The 20,983-nt window shown below is 41.3% G+C and overlaps 1 protein-coding gene across 2 annotated transcripts in view; it reads right to left on the bottom strand.

Annotated features, from left to right (window-relative positions):
* Positions 1-20,983, bottom strand: part of LOC121880386 (BMP-binding endothelial regulator protein-like) — a 133,534-nt gene that overhangs the window by 2,757 nt on the left and 109,794 nt on the right. For both annotated transcript variants that reach the window (XM_042387545.1, XM_042387544.1), the window contains exons 4-11: positions 18,118-18,217; positions 16,723-16,890; positions 7,981-8,163; positions 6,644-7,020; positions 5,209-5,322; positions 4,711-4,845; positions 2,080-2,203; positions 838-1,192 (exon numbers count right to left, since the gene is read on the bottom strand). In XM_042387545.1, coding sequence (XP_042243479.1) covers positions 838-1,192; positions 2,080-2,203; positions 4,711-4,845; positions 5,209-5,322; positions 6,644-7,020; positions 7,981-8,163; positions 16,723-16,890; positions 18,118-18,217 — 1,556 coding nt within the window. The remainder of the gene's footprint in view (positions 1-837; positions 1,193-2,079; positions 2,204-4,710; positions 4,846-5,208; positions 5,323-6,643; positions 7,021-7,980; positions 8,164-16,722; positions 16,891-18,117; positions 18,218-20,983) is intronic.

Genomic DNA, 20,983 nt, shown 5'->3' with positions numbered 1-20,983 from the left:
TACCGGTACACACATAAAACAGATTAATAAATATATTTATACTCCAGGAGCTGATATTAGTTCAGTATACAGTACAGTACATCAATATTTACTCAATCATGTCTTCTTCACTATCCCTACATTCAATAAAACATTAACGTATGTTCAATAATTTATAAATACTCAAAACCTCTTCATTCTTATTTCAACAATAGGGGTTACTTTACGGCTAACAATCATTACAAACCATGTGAACACCTTAGCCCCGAGTACAAACAACATCACTGACTATAAGTGATGTTGCTTATTGGCCATGAAAAAGAATTAGTTTTCTTCCCTAAAAATTGAAATAACTTACAGCATCAACATGTTATAACTTTGAACAATTTAAGGCAGATAGACACATTGACACAAACCCTTAAGTATGCTTAGTTGGTCTACAAATTTTTTGTTCTGCTTGACTGAGCTGGGACAGTGTTACCATAGAGTAGGGGTTCTCAATTTATTTGAAGCACTTCTAGAATAGCTACAGACATATATGGTGGCCGATCAATTCAACAATGGTCAACTAAACCACTTTCAACCTAACCCCTGTCAATTCACCCCTTTGTTTACTTGGATCTAGAAAGACAAAAAAGGCAGTGAAATTGAAATATGAAAAAAAAAATCTTAGACCCTTTGGGGATTAGGGAGGTGCTATGGATTCAAAGTAGATCATGGGGGGGGGGGGGGCTCTAAAAAGATTAAGCACCATTGTTTTAACATATAAATCAATCTCAACATGAAAAAACTTTTTATACTTTAGATCAATCCACATCAGTGAATCAGCCACTATAGTTCAATAACAACTGAACTTACTGGTAGAACTTTTCAATTGGGATGATTTTATGACAGGCCTGGAAAACTGTACTGTTGAGAAGTCCACACTGACTAAGAGCTTGGTCATGTGGTACAAGACACGTCAGGCGCTGTGGTCGACGTTGTTGTTTTGCCTTCTTCTCTGCCATCATCCTGCGGGAACACTGCCTCACTTTACCCGTGGACCAGGACATGGCCATACGGTTAGGCGTTTCCACTAGTGTCCCATCTTTAGTGGTGAGGTCGTCATCCGCATCACCGTTGAAGTTCCCACAGAGACCACAAGTTCGGTTCTTCATCTCAACTGGTACTTCCACCTCCACGTAGCTGATGCCATCCCACAGCACTCTCACCCCTGCGATGAACATTCACACCAAGATTAAAATTTAATACATGTAATCATAAACATTATTCTCATAGGAGTTTATTAAGCATGGTGCTAAGTTGAAGACAATTATACAGGCAGTCCCCGACTTACGACAGGGATACATTCCTGGACCCTGATCGTAAATCACAACTGTGTTAATTTTTAAGGTTAGGTTAGATTAAAGCACAACCCTGCCCATACAAAACAACAATATTATCCAATACATAAAAAATAATGTAAATTCTGGAAATAAAGTGATGTTAAACAAAATAGAAAATGAAAATACTGTGATGCAAAAAAATTTGCAATGACTGTATTCGGATCCTGTTCATAAGTGCGGATGATCGTAACTCAGGGACTGCCTGTATACAATGATACAGAAGGTATGCTGTAAAATATTACAATAATAATGTTAGATTTTATTAAAGTTTCATATAGTGGCAAGTAAAATTTTTCCTTGATAGTAAATTAAGATGATTTTTGTATTCTAAAACATAAGAAGTAAAGTTACAGTTCATATCTTAGAACAAGCTAAATAAGGTGTCTTAATACCTATGAATTTCATATCAAATTACAAATATTTTTGAGATGATGTTCACTTACTAGTCGTATTTTCACTTAAATTTTGACCAATAAAATTCCTGTAGTGTCAAGGTACACTGTTTGTATACCTGCACTGTTTAAATACATGTTGCATCAATATAAACCTTCACTGATTACTGGTAAGTATCCATCTATCTATCTATCGCTGGAGAAGGCAGTTATATCTATCAATAGAGAAGGTAGTTACAGTACTGTACTATATCTATTGCTGTTATATATCTATCGCTGAACTTCTTCACTACACAGGTGTTTTAATTAATGAAGGTGTTAACCTAGGGGTGTGGTGACAGAGACAGCTTGGCCTTCTTTCGTCAGGTTGAGGACTCCGGGCTCCTCGAAGGGCGGCTTCACAATACGACCGTTGACCTTGGTGCGTAGCTTCTGACACAGTTTCACCTAAGAGGAGAAAGACAGAGTTTAGCTCCTGACAGCTTCACCTACAGGTGGGAGACTGAGTTACAGCAGTTGAACAGGATACATTAATATTTATTGAACTTTTTTATGTAAAAGTATTAAGTATAAAGATATACTATAGTACTCATCTTCTTTTCCTCCTTCTCTTCATCCCCTTATCCTCTTCTTTCTCCTCCTTTTCATCTTCTTCCCCCTCCCATTCCTTTTCTTCTTCCCCTCCTCTTTTTCTCTTCCTCTTTTTACTGAATTCCACCTCTACCTCACCTTTTACAGTAGCTATTGTTTCTTTATTGTGTGTTTTACCTGTTCTCTGAGATTATTCCTGCCCTTTATTGTCTTATTTTTCTCTTTTTGCCAATCTTCTCTATTTCTCATTTTCCCACTTCTCTGTCTGTTTGTCTCGTCTATCTAGTTCTTATTTGCCACTTCTCTCTCTACTTTGTCTGTCTCTCATTTTCCACTTGTGTCTGTTTTTAATTCTACAGTATTTCTATCTCTCACTTTCTCTTACCTTCCAGCCCACATCTCATCCATCCCCCATTTTTTATCTCTCATTTTTTTCTAGCCTGTCTGTCTCTCCTCTTTTTTTTTTTTTTTCCCCCAACATCCCTGTGTAAGGTGAGGCATAGAAGTGTTTACAGCGGCCAACAGAGAAGCATGCTAAGTTCATGCTTGCCTTATGTCTCATGAGTTAAGGGCGTAGAAGCCTGAAGAGTCAATGGTTTATGTCTAAGCTAGTTATTGGAAGCTCCAACAAGTCCCTGAATACGAATTCGCAACTTTTGATTTACAGCAGGTACAGTACCTACTTTGCTGCTAGGTGAACAGGGACCAAGGGGACTAGGAAGAGTGTCCAAACAACTTCCGCCGGCCCGGGAATCGAACCCGTGACATCTTGCTTGCGAGGCTACCACCAGTGCCCTGTCTTTCCTCATTTATTCCTTATCATCTCATATTTCTCCTCCATTTCCCGTCTTGCCTGTTTTACTTTCCCCCTCTATTTTTCTTTGTTTTTGCAGTCCATCTATTTCCTACATGTTTCCTGTTTCTTTACTTTCTTTATCTATCATTTTAATCATTAACCTCCTTTCATTGTCTATTCATCTTTTCCCATCTCTCCCTCTTCAGCCTGCCTTTGTCTCCTTTCTCCTGTCTTGCTCTGCTTTTGTGTTCCTCTCCCTTCTCACTTTCCCTTTCATCCTTTTCCCCCTCCCTCACCTAGGCACTAGCCATGGCACTCTACCCTTTCTCATCCCTCACCTAAGCACCTGGCACCCATGCTTTCCTAACCCCTCACCTAAGCACTGACCTTGGCACCCTCCTCTCCCTCACCCTCCAGTCAGACACTTATCCTGGTACAGTCAGGGACAAAAGTTTGCTCCCCATGGCGAAATTGAGTCACGAGAATGAGTCTCCAAACTGACTTTCCCTGACCATTTCATCTCAATTGGGGTGGATGCTGCTTCATTTTGGGCGGGAGTGAACTTTTGACCCCGACTGTACCTGGTACCCTCCCCTCACTTCTCATCTGGGTGACCTATGCCCGCACTGAACGCTGGAACCTCCTTATAATCAGTGGCAGCACTTCTGCGCTAGCGAGGCTCAAATCACCCTCCCCCTCCTCCCCTGCCGCCCAACACACCCTAGCCGCCGTTGCCGGGCTAGAGCAAACTGATGGCATCCGTGTCAAGTTTATTTGGATCCCGTCACATATAGGGATAACTGCCTGTGACACTGTTGATCGGCTTGCCAAAGAAGCAACACAAGAAGAGGATACTGAAGCTACCCTCGCCCTAAATCATCTCAAATCTCGCATACACGCCGTACAACGAGAAGCAGTTGATGAACATTGGACACACCTGAAACAACGGGGTAGCACCACACTATGCCATTATGACGCTGTAACCGGTGACGACAACCGCCACTACAAAGAGTAACAATCCCTGACTCGATCCCAACAGATTGTGTACATGAGACTGCGTCTAGGGTACAGGTACCTATGGGAGTACATTCGCAACCCTAAGCCCGGATGCACTATTTGTACACTTTGTGGTCAACCCGACTCTCACACCCTCTCTCACTACATCCTCACTTGCCCTTTGATCTCCTCCTACAGGTCCCCAGCCGTTACCAACACCTCTTCCCTCCCTGACCAGATATCCCTCCTCCTAGTGACAGGCCTAGCACTTAGACATTATTAGGGACCTGCCACGCTTTGCCATAAACAGATAAATTGTACCGGGAATTTTCCCCCCACACACTCATTATCCTGTCACTTTATGTAACATGCTGACAAAACCCATGGCACCTCAGGCTTTTACGCCCTTCATGCAAGAGTTATGAAAGCAAGCATGAACTACATGCTTCCCAGCTGGGCGCTGTAAATGCTTTTGCGCTTCACCTTGCACAGGATGTAAAGGGGTGCCCAATAAACTAGCCCCCTCGTGGGGCAAAATTCTAAATATTCTGCATATCATCTAGGCACTCACCTTAGCACCTGGCACTTTGAGGGTAAGACTTTTGGTCCAGGAGAAGTTGGCAGATCGTCTGGCGTCATTATTCACCTTTAGATTGAAGCCGCCCTGGGCCTTACAAGTCTTCGCCAGAGTGTACTTACAGACTCCCTGTAGAGTGACACAGAGATTAGTGATACTACAGGCTGGTGGCACTGGAGACAACTACAAAATAACAAAGCTAGTCCATCATAAATCTCCTATAATGATTTATGATGGACTAGCTTTGAAACATGATTGTCAAATGTTTGATGAATTATAGTGAAATATAACTACTTTCTTTTTTCATTATCAGTAAATATAGAGGTGTTATGACCTGGAACTGTGTACAGTATTGTGTTCCTCGTATTCTCTATAATGTTAGGGATTTAGATTGATTTTCTTTTGAAGTACTGTAGCTACAATGTATAATCTCAACCTTCTACCCCTCACCCACCCACACTTTATATATAGTACAGAGTGAGTATATAGTACCTGGAAATTGAAGAGGAGTCCATCAAAGGTATGGTAGTGAGGATCGCCAAACACCACACACACACCAGGAGCCTCCTCACAACGGGGACAACACTCGTGCTCGGACTCAACACGCTGTCAATAACATTATTATTACTACTTCCTGGTATACAGGTACAGTATATGTGAGAATTATAATTAGTGTTACATAATTGTGTTGATTGTCATGTTAAGTTTATATGTACAGTAGTACCCCGCTTAACGCGGTCAATAAAACCCACAGGGTACCGTGTTAAGTGAAAACCGCGCTAAGTGAACAACAGAACATATGGGATTAATTCCAATAGAAACTGGCCCGACCCCCAAACTCCACTTTTTGACAACACATAACTATGTTGTAGTAAAAATTTTATCTTAACTTTATGATGGTATGAACAAACAAGTAATATAGAAGAGGTTAGGTTAGGAAAAATAAAGGTTAAGTTAGGAAAAATAAAGGTAAGGTTAGGAAAATTAAAAGTTAGGTGTAACACTTACGTTAGTAGAAGACACACACTGCGCAACCTTACAGCGCGGCTTGCCCAGGCGGAGGGAGGCGGGAGGGAGGGAGGAGGAGGGAGAGGCGAGAGCAGGCAGGCAGGCGGGTGGCGGGTGGGGCGAATCTAAAAATAGCGTCTCGAGCCGGACACTCACCGCGTATACGTGGAAAAAACCCGCGTTAAGTGAAAGTTCGGCTCTGGCGAGGCACCGCGTATACGGTAAAACACGCCAAGCGAAACCGCGTTAAGCGGGGTATTACTGTATTTTTATCATTGTATGGTGTTATTATGTGATGCTCATTTATTATTTATGGAGTAGAAGTACAACCTACTATGTGTTTATTTTGTTATTATTAGTTCATATACTGTACTGTATATATATATATATATATATATATATATATATATATATATATATATATATATATATATATATATATATATATATATATATATATATATATATATATATATATATATATATATATATACTACAGGGAGATTCACTTGGTGGTAGCTCCAGAGTAGCACTGATACATCCCTTATTTATATAGACTGTATGGTACAGTACATGTATTAGTGTTTAGTGTATTAAATTTTCAGTACTAAAGTTTTTTGTTATATTCTGAAGTGTTTCTCTTTGTCTGTGTGTCTGTTTCATTTAGTGCTTCATAAGTAATGGTTATATTAGTAATACTATCAGCGAGTGAATCCTCATGTATGCAATGTCCTGACACAGTTATTGGACAATTTGAGTGACTTATATTTAATAATAGCATAGGATTAAAGGTACACTGGATGTATATGATAATCAGAATAAACTTCTAATTATTCTAAAAAAGTCAAAATTAAGTTGTAATTGTTCAAAAAAAAAGTTTAAGTAAGAACATTGAGATGGGGGGGGAGGAGAGGCTTACCTTAAAGCCAGGTGGACATGGCTTGTTGAAGTACTGGCAGGGGAGAGTGTGGCAAGAGACAGCCCCGTTAGTACAGGTACAGGAGGTACACTGATCCCTCTTCCACTCCTCACCATCCTTATGTATCATCCCGTACATGTGACAGGTGCTCTCTAACTGGCCGGCGGCACTACAGGTGGGACAACACTCATTCTCATTTGTGATTTGGTACTCATGGGAGCAATTGAGGACAGGGCAGGTGGCTCGTTGACAGGTGATGTAACCCTGGTGGCAGGTGCAGGTAGTACAGGGATCCAGCGTCCGCTCCATCGCTGTCGTGTATAGGTAACCATTGAGGAAGCAGCGGCCTCCTGGAGGTGTGATCAGTTCACGGGACCCTGAAGGTACAACCAAATCGTCAACTTATAGCACTTATGAATTTGATACAACAATGACGGACATTAATCTGACACTAAGGGTCACTTACTCTCAAAACCAAAAGTGGCTAAATTCGGTGCAATTATGGTTGGGGCCATTTTGTTAAGAGTGGGACCATTCTAGGTGGAGCCATTTCTAACTACGACTGTTTTCCCTCGAAACCCTTCTCAATAGTGCGTAGCTGCAGTGCCATATAGTTTGTATTAATAAACTATCAACACTGACTGCGTGTACTTTGGTTAAACTGTTTTAATTATTAAGTTGTTATTTAGACATGATGAACAACAGCGACTAGCATGGTGCAAGCATGTGTTGCGAATCTGATAAAAATGTGTGGTCATTTTTACCACTGCCATGACCTTTACAGCTTGACACCTGTTGGCTAATTATGTTGTCAACAGCTGAGACACTGACACCATCAGTAGTTGTTACATATGAGGACTTTTAGCTTTACTAAAAAAAAAAAAAGAGTGAACTCAACAGCTGATTTACAGCTTTCTCAGATGCAAAGCTAACCTTAAGTTGTATAGGTAAATCTATACAGAAATACTACAAAAAAACATGTATGTATCATCTTGGTTTACAATGTCATAGTACCTGTCTCTAAAGGTGAGATTCAGACTTGAGGCAGCCCAACATGGTAACATCAAGGTCAGGTACACAAGTCTGTTTGCTCAGCCACATCTCTTACTTAACCCTCGACAAACACACTCACTCTCTGCCTGTGTGTGTGTGTACAGACAGAGACAACTTTTCATACCTGCAATCTGTGAAGACATGTGACATGCTAAGGTCTTCACACTTTTCCTAACCATGAACTAAATATTTTAAAATATCACCTTTGTAATGAAAAAAAAAATAATATAAATAATAAAAAGAGGAGACATGAGACAGGCAGCTAGTGGTGATATTCTACTCACCCTGGCAGGTCTTACAGCAGCTGTCAGGTAAGAGGACCTGCTTTTTGGTGGGGCATGACAGCACAGGACAAGCCTTCTTCTCACATGTCAGCTTCCCTTCTGTACACCCGCAGCGGACACAAGGGTCAACGCGGGATGCCACCACCTCCCCCTCACCCACACGACGTCCCTCCAACCAACATCCTGCAGAGAAACATACATACACATTACTGTACTGTACCTCGGCATAAGCTGGAGGTCTGGGTTGGTTGATGAGCTTGGTGTAGAGGCTAACAACAATATTTTGGGAATTAGACATAAATTATGACACAGTGCTGCTTTAATATAGCCTCCTGGTAGCTATTCAACACCTCCAATCAAACTCTTAACAAATAAAATTAACATAACCTAACCTAACAAAATATCAACATCTCGCTATATATACTTAAAGTATCAAAGAGACTGGGAGAGATGTACAAGTGATGGTGCATAATCTGTCAAGGCTGCCATATGCTCAGCTGGGTCCTCACTGGGGTGTGTGGTGATAGTACACACACGTCACTAGTTGCTTTATCTACTACAGTACTATTAACAATAATAATACCCTGTACTGTATAATAATATGTTCTTTGTCGACCCAAGCCATAACTTCCACAGGTATTATTATCGTTTCAGTCATTCAGCAAATTTTAGGATTTTAAGTTTTGGAATCAGTAGTTTAGACAATTCTAAGACACTTTTAGTCAATTTATGATAGCAGCCAAGTTTCGATTTTTCCATAAAAAAATATGCTTTTCACATAGTTCAGACTATTCTAAGACACTTTTTTCCTACGATATTTCCGTCGGAAATTTATATTTTTTGAGTATTTTAATCGATAAAATTACAAACAATATTGTACCCTGTATTATTGCTTAAGGTGGGCAAGACTTTGAAGTGAGGAAAAATGTGGGGTAAAATACAAAAAATAACGGTTAAAATTGACGACTTACCAGCAAACGAGTTATTTGTTTTACTGTTTATTTTCTTACTTTATTTTCATCAGTGAGTTCTGATATGATACTCATTTTGTGCAAATGTTTCATTTCGTAGATAATTAGGCCCCAAGGTGCGCACTACTGTGTGTTCCTGTTTCATTTTCAGCCTGGCATGTGAAGGTTGTTGCCAGTCTTGTGCTACAGTTCTAGTGCTTATAAAGGAACTTGGCTTGAAAATGCGAAGATTAAACCCAGTATTATACCTTTATTTATAAACATCTTAATAAGAAAGTACTTTTCATAGCAATACTTTGAAATTGAACTGAGTTTGTGTGGAAAGTCTGTTGTATATAAGGTACTTCAAAACACTCCGCTGGATCAACCCAATGCAGGCGGCTGCTCTCACGTCCACAAAAACAACGCAAAATACACCATATCATAGTAAGTTCTTTCTGTTTAATATACGAGGGGACCCGGGGAGCTAGGTAAGTTTGTTTGGTTTGGTTGGTTAGGTTATATTTAATTTAGAAATAACCACTTTTTAACACATTTGCACAAACTACAACAGTATCCACTATAGAAAAAAAGTGAAAGTGCCGAGTTTTTAAATTAGTTTTCTATGAAAAGTCAGTCACAGGTCAGGTTTTCAAAGGTATGTTTGGTGTTATTCTTAGTATTTTACCCGACATTTTCCTTTTTATGTTTTTTTTTTCTACGGGGAAATAGCCCACCCGGGCACAGGTCACTGACCTACATCAGGGCCTGGGGGCGAAAATATAATTTTATCGGCGAATTTACAGTAAAGTACCGGTCTTTCTCTCGGTGTTATTAATATGTAATTTTGTAATGTTTAGACAATTCTAACAAATTTTTCTTCTATGCTATTTCTGCTGAAAATTAAGGATAACCGAGATATTTATTTTTCAACATTATTAGATTTTAAGAGCTGTGCCGACATTGTATCCACCCTGATTCTTCTTCAAATAAGGTAAGATGCGGGGGCATGAACAAAGGGGGGTTAGGTTAGGTTTTGTTGGTTGGTTGTTATTTTATTTATGTGATTTACTCGAGAAAAAAAATCCATATTTTTCAGTTTCGATTGTTGGGTGTGGGGAGGGAAGGGGTTATCTAAAAAAAACTGGTGATTTCCAGCGGAAATGAATATCAAATGCGTTCGAAATTCATCAAATACCACAGGAAAAACATTTCTAATATCAAAAGAAAGACCGGTGCACCACAATAGATTTACCATTTTATCTATTAAAATACTCGAAAAAAAAAATAAATTTCCGACGGAAACACTATGGAAGAAGTCTTAGAATTATCTAAACTACTGATTCCAAAACATAAACCTAAAATTAGCTTGATGACAGAAATGATTATAATACCCTTCCACTAATATATTATGGTCACACCTGTATCCACAATTACTGCACCACACGCTGAACGACGCTATTTATGCAGTTAACAATATAATGTACTCCCCTATGTAGATAAGAGCCCGGACAGGTGGCGTAACTTTAGTGCAAAAAGTACCATTTGTCTCGAGGAAGCGTTGTTGTCTCCGCGATTTCAAAGGGGTTCGTGACAGTTTTTATTCCATATTTGGGGGGTAACGGCTTAAGCTACGACATAATAATTTATTCTCGAAAGGTCCGTAGGTTATAGTTTTTATTTATGAAAAGAGATTTGGGATGGAACGAACTAATTCACTACAATTACGACACAAGGTTGACTATTTTACCATTAAACTGACTTCATACAACCAAGCCAACACAATTTTAGTATTAATCTCCTTGCAGCTACGACACAAAGATGATGACTATTTTACCAATAAACTGACTCACTACAGCTACAAAGCAAAGACTGTGGCCATTATAACATTAGAATGTTTCCTCAATTACGTCGAATCTTTATAGTAAGAACCTTATAAGAATCTTGACCTAGCTAAATGATGTAGTAATTTCAATACTAACGCAACTGTGAGACGTAAAGTGTTGTTTTATGTCCCGTCTAAAAAAAAAAAGTTTAATTGAATCGTACTCCCACCAGAAGCCAAGTTACAGTTACCATTTGTTGTCTCTTAACTGGCAGATGTTCTTGTCTCCGCCGGGTTAAATATTTGTACTCAGGGTCCCTCTGACGTCAACAGCACCCTCATCAAAGTACTGCGCCGCGCTACATGTACAAGGTATCTCATAGATTGCACACCATACTGTACAGGGTGTGTCTCATAGGTCATGCATCATACTGTATATACAGTATGGTGCCTGACCTATGGGACACTCTTGTATAGTATGATGCGTGGTCTATGGGACACGCTTGATTAACATGGTGCGTGACTTATGAGACACTTGTACACTGTGCAGATCATCTCTAATGGGACAATTTATAAAAACGACAAAAGTCACACTAATCAAAACTAAAATTAACGATCCGTGGGTGGATTTGTTCTGGTTGGGTCGAAACATCACCTTTCATATTACTTTAACGGCGTAGCCTCTGTCGTGTTCGCGGTACTTTTTCTTAACATTGTCTGTCTCCACCGGGTGCGCATTATGTAACTGCTTTATTACTGCAAAATGTTCAGACAGGCGTAAACTTCACCTTCACACCTTGTACATCAAACACGTAAAGTTTATATGTTGATTTTAAAGAGTGGATAACTTATAATTGGTGGATGTTGCCATCTTCAAGTTAGTAAAAGTTAATGGAATTGTCGCAGTTAAAAATATACAAATATGATAATTATATAGTTCAGATAAGGTGTACAGTATATGCGTGTATTTTAGCTGAAATATTATTATAAGTTGAAATACAAACATATTGCATCTTGTATCGTGTGTATGTGTGTATCAGTATATGTGTGTTAAGAAATAGCCTTCATCACCGTGCACCACACACCTCCCTATACCCGCGGTCTTAACTCTACCAGATCTGTACCGTACGTCATTTTTTCCTCAAGCGAGGTAGCGAGGAAACACCAAAGTACCACACATAAACTACCACACAAAATGGGGAGGAAATTTCGTTGAGACTACTGTATACGTAACTAGAAGTGTGTGTGTTCTTTTAACCATAGTTGGGGGGGGGACGTGATAAACGAAAGGCGCCACACAGGTAAACACCCCCCCCCCTCATCCCCTCACTCCTCCACTCATTACATCCTCTCTTCCTCCCTCTATCTACCTATCCCTATCTAAACCTTTCTTCCTTATTATTATTATTATTATTATTACTATTTTAATCATTTCCTTCGCGCCTCCTTCCCACCCTCCACCTCACCCTCCATCTCTCCCTCCACCTCACCCTCCATCTCTCCCTCCGCCTCACCCTCCGCCTCTGGACCGCCCACCACGGTGTTGTGTCTAGTTGTCTGGACTATTATTACCCACACTTACATTTTTTACCTTTGTTCGTGTGAATGACGGTAGCCAAGTGGTGGGAAGGAGGGAGGAGAGAGAGAGAGAGGTGGTAGGAAGGAAGGAAGAGGAGGGGGGAAATAAGTCTTGTGTTTGTAATGTCTCTCTCTCTCTCTCTCTCTCTCTCTCTCTCTCTCTCTCTCTCTCTCTCAATCAATTCGTCTCTCATTTTCCTTTATGTGCCTTTGTCTTAATTAATTATTGTCATTACGGATATTATTATTATTATTACTTTATCATTCTTATTCTATTACTGTTTATCAAGGATCATCACCTCGTCCAACCTAAAGATAATCATATGAGAGAGAGAGAGAGAATAAAAAATGGTGATTTAAGTCCGTAGATTCGAACCCAACCTTTTGACAAGAGTTCCCTGGAAATATTGACTGCCTGTGATCTATGAATACAGACCTTTCCTTAATGAGACAAGGTATAGCCAAACAGGTAATGGTCTTGTGGTTCGTAGTATTTAATAGTTAGTGAGTTACTCTACCATCTGGGAAAGATATGTTAAGAATCACAGGAAAATGAGTCTCCCCATGTTAGGTTAGGTTAGTGTTTGCTTAGGTTAGGTTAGATTAGGTTAGGACAGGTTAATATGGGTTAGTGCTTGGTTAGGTTAGGTTAGATTAGGACAGGTTAATATTGGTTAGTGTTTGGTTAGGTTAGGTTTGATTAGGACAGGTTAATATTGGTGTGTTTGGTTAGGTTAGGTTAGATTAGGACAGGTTAATATAGGTTAGTGCTTGGTTAGGTTAGGTTAGATTAGGACAGGTTAATATTGGTTAGTGTTTGGTTAGGTTAGGTTAAGTTAGATTAGATTAGGACAGGTTAATATAGGTTAGGTTAGTGTTAGGGTGCTTAATCATCAGGTGAAATAAGCTGGGGTGGTAATTTCAAGGTGATCCGACTATACTAATAATAATTTTAATTTCCGTCATCATTACTTCTATAACTACAGTCTCGTCTTATGTACCTCTAGATCACTCGACCAACGTGGTAGGTGTCGGCGATGACTGCTTGTTTGTCTGTCGGGGATAAGTACTATACATCTTTAAGTCATCACGAGGGTTTAATGTGAAACTTTTTATCAATGTTCTTTGTATTTCAGGGTGACACTATCGAGTTTTATTAGTTACAAAAATATATACTGTTCTATGGTCATTGTTCTTATTATTAACATTATCACCACTTCTTCTTCTTCTTCTTCTTCTTCTTCTTCTTCTTCTTCTTCTTCTTCTTCTTCTTCTTCTTCTTCTTCTTCTTCTTCTTCTTCTTCTTCTTCTTCTTCTTCTTCTTCTTCTTCTTCTTCTTCTTCTTCTTCTTCTTCTTCTTCTTCTTCTTCTTCTTCTTCTTCTTCTTCTTCTTCTTCTTCTTCTTCTTCTTCTTCTTCTTCTTCTTCTTCTTCTTCTTCTTCTTCTTCTTCTTCTTCTTCTTCTTCTTCTTCTTCTTCTTCTTCTTCTTCTTCTTCTTCTTCTTCTTCTTCTTCTTCTTCTTCTTCTTCTTCTTCTTCTTCTTCTTCTTCTTCTTCTTCTTCTTCTTCTTCTTCTTCTTCTTCTTCTTCTTCTTCTTCTTCTTCTTCTTCTTCTTCTTCTTCTTCTTCTTCTTCTTCTTCTTCTTCTTCTTCTTCTTCTTCTTCTTCTTCTTCTTCTTCTTCTTCCTTCTTCTTCTTCTTCTTCTTCTTCTTCTTCTTCTTCTTCTTCTTCTTCTTCTTCTTCTTCTTCTTCTTCTTCTTCTTCTTCTTCTTCTTCTTCTTCTTCTTCTTCTTCTTCTTCTTCTTCTTCTTCTTCTTCTTCTTCTTCTTCTTCTTCTTCTTCTTCTTCTTCTTCACTTAAGTAGTGTTTATTATCCTGCATTACTGGACGTATGTGTGTGTGTTGAATAAAATCGTCTGGCGTTAGTAAAGGAGGTTGAACCATCTTACCTCGCCGTAACTGCCTTAGCAACAAGTTAAGGGTTGTGTGGGGGGGTGAGGGAGGAGAGGGTACTATTCTTAGGGCCGGTGGTGGTGGTGGTAGTAGTGGTGGTGGTGGTGGTGGTGGTAGTGGTGGTGTATATTTGTGTACTTATGCCCATCATCGCCTTGGCTCCTGTATATTGTTGTATATGGCGGTGATTGCTGGCCGTGTCGGGGTGTTGGAGGCTGGGGGGGCAAGTCTTATTACTGAAGCATAGGCGTGGTGATGATGGAGAGAGAGAGAGAGAGAGAGAGTGGGGGGGGGGAGGTGCGTGGGTGGATTAGTGTTTAGGTATAGCGTGTCTTTTAGTTTGATCTCTCTCTCTCTCTCTCTCTCTCTCTCTGTCCTCTTTCTCCCATCTCTCTTATCTCTCCCTCGTGTACTCCTATCAGTCTGGGTCTCTCACTCTATCTATTGGTTTGTTTACTTTTGTCTAGCCTCATCACCCAGCTGTTCCTCCCGGGATCAATTAATCACTGTCATCTGCTTGCATCCTGATCTCATCTTTAACAGAGGCACTTGTCTAGTCAGTGTCTCCTCCCTACTGTCGCCCCCAATTTTCTGCGACTATTATTTTTATTGGTCATTTTCTCTTTTGTTTATGTCTATACTGTCTACAGTTGTTTGCTTGATTTTGTTTACTGTTACTCTTTCTAGAATTATTTGTTTGTCTGGGATAATTTGTTTTTTTTTATTGTTTATTATAACAATTATTATACAATCCATTTCTGAAAGTAAAACTATTAAAAATAATTACAATAACAGACACAAACGACTTCATCCCTTCCACACAAAATATCTACCCAACAACCCAACGTATGTTATGGTTTTTACAACTATTTTTTTATTTTATTTATGTCGGTATTAGAAGGTGTACCAACAGGTGGAAGTGTAGTGAACAGAGTGTAGGAGCTCGTGCATTCACCTCGTTTAGTCAGTTATCAGTGAGCTGCCTTCCGCGAGAGGAGTCTTGTGAAGGTGATGAAGACGCCGGATGTGCCCCGTCCTCACCTTGATAGCGCCACCACTCGCTTTACTCCAGTTTACCCTCGACCCGTCAAGTTTTCTGTTATCACTATCAACAAGGCTGACCCGCTAAATCCTCACTAGAAATTCAATCTTCACAAAAAATCGGAGCAAAACAACTTAATGAACTTTGATAAAACAAGAGAAAAAAAAAATGTTACATCTGAAAATACTTTAGTTTATCCTCGATTAGTCAAGTTTTCTATCATAACTATAAACAAGTTAACTATAGTCTATAGACATGCTGAACTGTATAACCCCGTTGTCTCTATCCTGAACCAACAGTAAACTTTTATGGCGAGTTTACTGAATATCTACTTACTTACTTACTTACTTACTTACTTACTTACTTACTTGCTTGCCTACCTACCTTACCAAAAAAAAACATATCTTCGAAAATACAAAATTAAGTCCAGAGAGTGTTTTTTTTTCTCTCTCTCTCTCTCTCTCTCTCTCTCTCTTAAGCTGGAGTAACAATTAGAACCGACGTTAGGCAATAGAACAGCAAGAGAAGAAAGTGTGTGTTTTTGTGTGTGTGTGTGTAATTGTGAAAGAGCCACCAGAGTTAATGAATACATTGTAGTGGTGTCTGTCGCGTTTGGTTGTCCGATAAGGTTGTTAACAGTTAGACGCCATCATCCACCATTGTCATCCAATCATTTGTCACCCACAGTCATCCATCATCACTTATTATCACACACCATTACCCATCGTCATCCATCATCACTCATTGTTATCCACCATCACCCGCGATCACCCACCATCCACCATCACCCGCGATCATCCACCACCATCACCCACCATCCACCACCATCACCCACCATCACCCACCATCCACCACCATCACCCACCATCCACCACCATCACCCACCATCTACCACCATCACCCATCACCCACCATCCATCATCACCCACCATCACCCATCGTCAACACCCTCTAAACTTGATACATCAACATCAATCTAAATAAACATTACTTGAATATTAACCTAACCTAACCTAACCTAACCTCGTTCACTACACCACTGTTCCTACTACTCGTGGTGAATTGGGTTAAAACTGGGGTAGAAATTGGGGTTAAAATTGGGAAGAAAACTGGGGACTATTAATATCTACGTAATTCCCCCATCTCTCTCTCTCCCTCTCTCTTCTCTTTATCCAGCCCCCTCTCTCTCTCTCCTCTTTATCCAGCCCCCTTTCTCTCTTCTCTTTATCCAGCCACTCTCTCTCTCTCTCTCTCTCTCTCTCTCTCTCGTAAAAGGGGTATGAATGGCAGGGTAGGTGTCAAGGGGTAGATGTAGAGGGGTAACTGTAAGGGGTGACAGGGTAGGATATAACAGGGTAAAAACAAGGGTGAATAATGACAGGGAAGGCACTCACCAGGGCAGCTGTGGCAGCACTTGTCGCCGTTTCGTGGCAGGGGGGAGTAACAGGGGGTGTGGCACTGTGTCTGGGTGACAGTGAGGACACCAGACTGGCAGTCGTAATGTTGGCATCCGTCAGACCAGCGGGCACCGTGATGATACCAGGAGCCTTCGTGTTCACAACCTGGTGAAGGAACGAGACAGGTAGACGGTGATAAATGTAAGGAAGAGAAATATACATAGACAAGGAAATAATAATAATAATAAGAATAATAAGAATAATGTGTAAGAAATAAGAACGTTAAGAAGAAGGAGAAGGTTTTTTCCTCTCACATTCTACTACTACTACACAATGGACTTAATATTGGTTAATTTAATATTAGACTCCGTTAACACACACCCAGATGCTGTTAGCTGCCTCTCTCTCTTGCTAACTATATTATCACTATCATCATCATCATGTAAATCTTCATCATCATCCTCATGTAAATCATCATTAGCATCATCTGCCTTTATCAATTCACACCCTTCACCCTAGATACTCTCTTCCGAGACACTCACCCTTCCTTACACCCTAGACACTCATCCTCCCTTACACCCTAGACACTCACCCTCCCTTACACCCTCACCCCAGATACTCACCCTTCCTTACACCCTAGACACTCATCCTCCCTTACACCCTAGACACTCACCCTCCATTACACCCTCACCCCAGATACTCACCCTTCCTTACACCCTAGACACTCACCCTTACACCCTAGACACTCACCCTCCTTACACCCTCACCCCAGATACTCACCCTTCCTTACACCCCTAGACCTCACCCTCCCTTACACCTTCACCCCAGACCCTAGCCCCTTCTCACACCTCCTAGACACTCACCCTCCCTTACACCTCACCCCAGATACTCACCCTTCCTTACACTCTCCCTCCCTTACACCCCTCACCCCCAGATCTCCTTCCTTACCTCTAGACACTCACCCTCCTACACCCTCTTACCCTCACCCCAGATACTCACCCTTCCTCACACTCTAGACACTCACCCTCCCTTACACCTTCACCCCAGATACTCACCCTTCCTCACACTCTAGACAATCACCTCCCACACCCCCCCAAGATACTCACCCTTCCTCCACCTCTAGACACTCACCCTCCCTTACACCTTCACCCCAGATACTCAACCTTCTTTACACCCTAGACACTCACCCTCCCTTACACCTCACCCCAGATACTCACCCTTCCTTACACTCTAGACACTCACCCTCCCTTACACCCTCACCCTAGTTACTCACCCTCCCTTACACCCTACTCACCCTCCCTTACACCCTACTCACCCTCCCTTACACCCTACTCACCCTCCCTTACACCCTCACCCTAGATACTCACCCTCCCTTACACCCTAGGTACTCACCCTTGCACATCTGGCAGCACTGCTTAGGGTCCTCCATCAACTTCCAGTAACATCCCTCAAGGCTGGGACATCGTTTCATGTTGCACTTCACGATCTTGTCCTGCAAAAAGCAATACAACACAACTGTAAGGACGCAGACACAGTGTACGTTCAATGTACGTATAGGTTCAAGTACAGTGTAGGTATGGGTACAGGTATAAGCACTGGATACAACATTAAATAAACTTAAGGAAGGTGATTCAGGGTTCACAGTAAACCAGGAAGGAGGAAGGCAAGGCGGAGGGCAGGGCGGGGCTGAGGCGGAAGGCGGAAGTTTGTAAAAAGAAAAAGGAAAAAATGGTGTTTGGTTGTAATTTGAGTGATGGTTTCCTGATCCCCAGGTGTGTGGCCAGCTGTACCAAGACCACGTGTGTCTGTTTACCTTTTCAGCACGTGCGTCGGCCACGTGTTGCTAGGCCAGAGCACGTGTTTAAGTTTACTTCTCAAGCACGTTCGCCTGTCATGTGATGCTAAGTCAGAGCGCGTGGATTTGTTGACATGACAGCACGTGTTCGTCCGGTGATAGTTAAACAACCGTATACTGTAAACACACACACTCACACGTCATGTAGTCATACAACACTAAGAGCTCTGGAGAAATGCAATATACAATGCTGTACACCCAAACTCATGCATATATATCCATATACTTGTTCATAGGCACACACACACACACACACACACACACAGTCCGCGGAATGAAGAGACAAGACCTAATTAATTCCGAGAAAGACATTCCTGGACCCCAAGATTTCGGCGGATGGTGTGTGTGTGTGTGTGTGTGTGTGTGTGTGTGTGTGTACAACATATACATATATACATAAGATCACCTTATTCGTCTCTCTGTATACAATTATCAGTGTACTGTGTGTGAGTACATGTATTAATGTATGAGGATTACATCTTGTGTCGTGTACGTCTGTGTGCGTGTGAGTGCATGTGTCAAACATACACATTAATTCCCCTTAACACATCAGCTCATTTAACAACATATAACCAGGTCACACACAAGCGGCTTCTCGGCTCTACGTACGTACATGAGTGTGTGTGTGTGTGTGTGTGTGCAAGACTACATGTGTATGGTAAGTGTACATAAGCGTACAACCATCAACGTGTAGAGGGAAAAAAACGGATGAAAATGTAAATAAACAAACATTTATAAGCCAATTAAATTCTGTCTCAGTTACCATCGACCAATCAAAATTCGCCCCTATCATATCATCTACCAATTAAAATTCTTCTCTATTATATCATCGACCAATCAAAATTCTTCCCTATCTTATCATCTACCAATCAAAATTCGCCCCTATCATATAATCGACCAATCAAAATTCGTCCAGATCAACAAGCAGTCCAATTTTGTCCTAATCTTCCCCATCTCGTTCTTACTCACGTCTCCGATTCCTTCATTTCGTTCCATCCTTTAATGCCTTCCACGAACACCTTTATCCACACGACTAGCTATAAATGACACACTATCTGTCTGTCTGTCTGGTCTGTCTGTCTGCCTGTCTGTCTCCGTATGTCTGTCTGCCTGTCTGTCTCCGTATGTCTGTCTGCCTGTCTGTCTCCATATGTCTGTCTGCCTGTCTGTCTCCGTATGTCTGTCTGCCTGTCTGTCTCCGTATGTCTGTCTCCATATGTCTGTCTATTTGTATCTCTTTTTGGTTCTGGGAGGAGGGAGGAAGGGATAGAGGATAAAGTCAGGGAGGAAGGACAAGGAGAGAAGAGAAAGGAGGAATAAGTGAAAGATGAAAGGAAGAATCAGTGAGAGAGGAATGGGAGGAAGAGAAAGGAAAGAGTAACGGAAGGAAGAAGGTAAGGAAGGCGTGAACGAGGGAGGAAATGAGGGAGAAACAGATTAAGGAGGATAATGAGGTAGCAAAAGAAAGAGAGATAAGAAGGGGAGGTAAGAAGGGAAGAGGGTACGTTGGGGAGAACTGGCAACGAGAGATAAAAGAGGGAGAAGAGAGAGAGAGAAAAAAGAGTAGGGTGAAGGGAAAGGAGAAGACGGTGAGATAACAAACACACACACACACACACACACACACACACACACACACACACACACATACACACACACACACACACATACACACACACACACACACACACACGGATACATAACCCTCCTTTCACCCCACAATCAATTAGCTCCCTCCTCCCTCCCCCTACATTCTTCCTCCTCTTCACCCCATCAGTAACCAGAAACCTCCCCTTCCCTCTCTTACTCCCCCATCCCCTTCCCTCTCTTACTCCCCATCCCCTCCCTCTTCTCCCCCACCCAACTTGCCTCACTAGCACACCTGGAACTGGGCGGGATTGGGCGAGGCAGGGCTGAGAAACACACAGGTATAAACTATCATCAACACCTGGGCACACCTGGCAATCGCCCCTCCCTGAGTACCTGTATATATACACACGTTACCTCGCTAAGCTAACCTAACCCAATCCAACAAAAGCCAACCTAACCTAACCTAACCTAACCTAACCTAACCTAACCCAATCCAACAAAAGCCTAACCTAACCTAACCTAACCTAACCTAACCCAATCCAACAAAAGCCAACCTAACCTAACTTAACCTAACCTAATATTCTAAGTCGAGTACAGGTGAGTCGCTGCTCTAATTATCTTGACTTAATCACAGGTATGGCATTATGTTGATCATGTTGGTCTTCAGAACGATATGTTGTTTTACTTTATGTGACGTGTGTAGTATGTGGCCATGTTGACTCCTATGCTACCCCTCTCACTCTCACACTATCCCTCTCACTCTCACACTACCCCTCTCACTCTCACACTACCCCTCTCTCACACTATCCCTCT

The sequence above is a fragment of the Homarus americanus genome, unplaced genomic scaffold (assembly GCF_018991925.1).
Source record: "Homarus americanus isolate GMGI-L3 unplaced genomic scaffold, GMGI_Hamer_2.0 scaffold2759, whole genome shotgun sequence".
Taxonomy (NCBI): domain Eukaryota; kingdom Metazoa; phylum Arthropoda; class Malacostraca; order Decapoda; family Nephropidae; genus Homarus; species Homarus americanus.
Note: the sequence above shows the minus strand (reverse complement) of the source record. Positions and strands in the feature narration are given on the sequence as shown.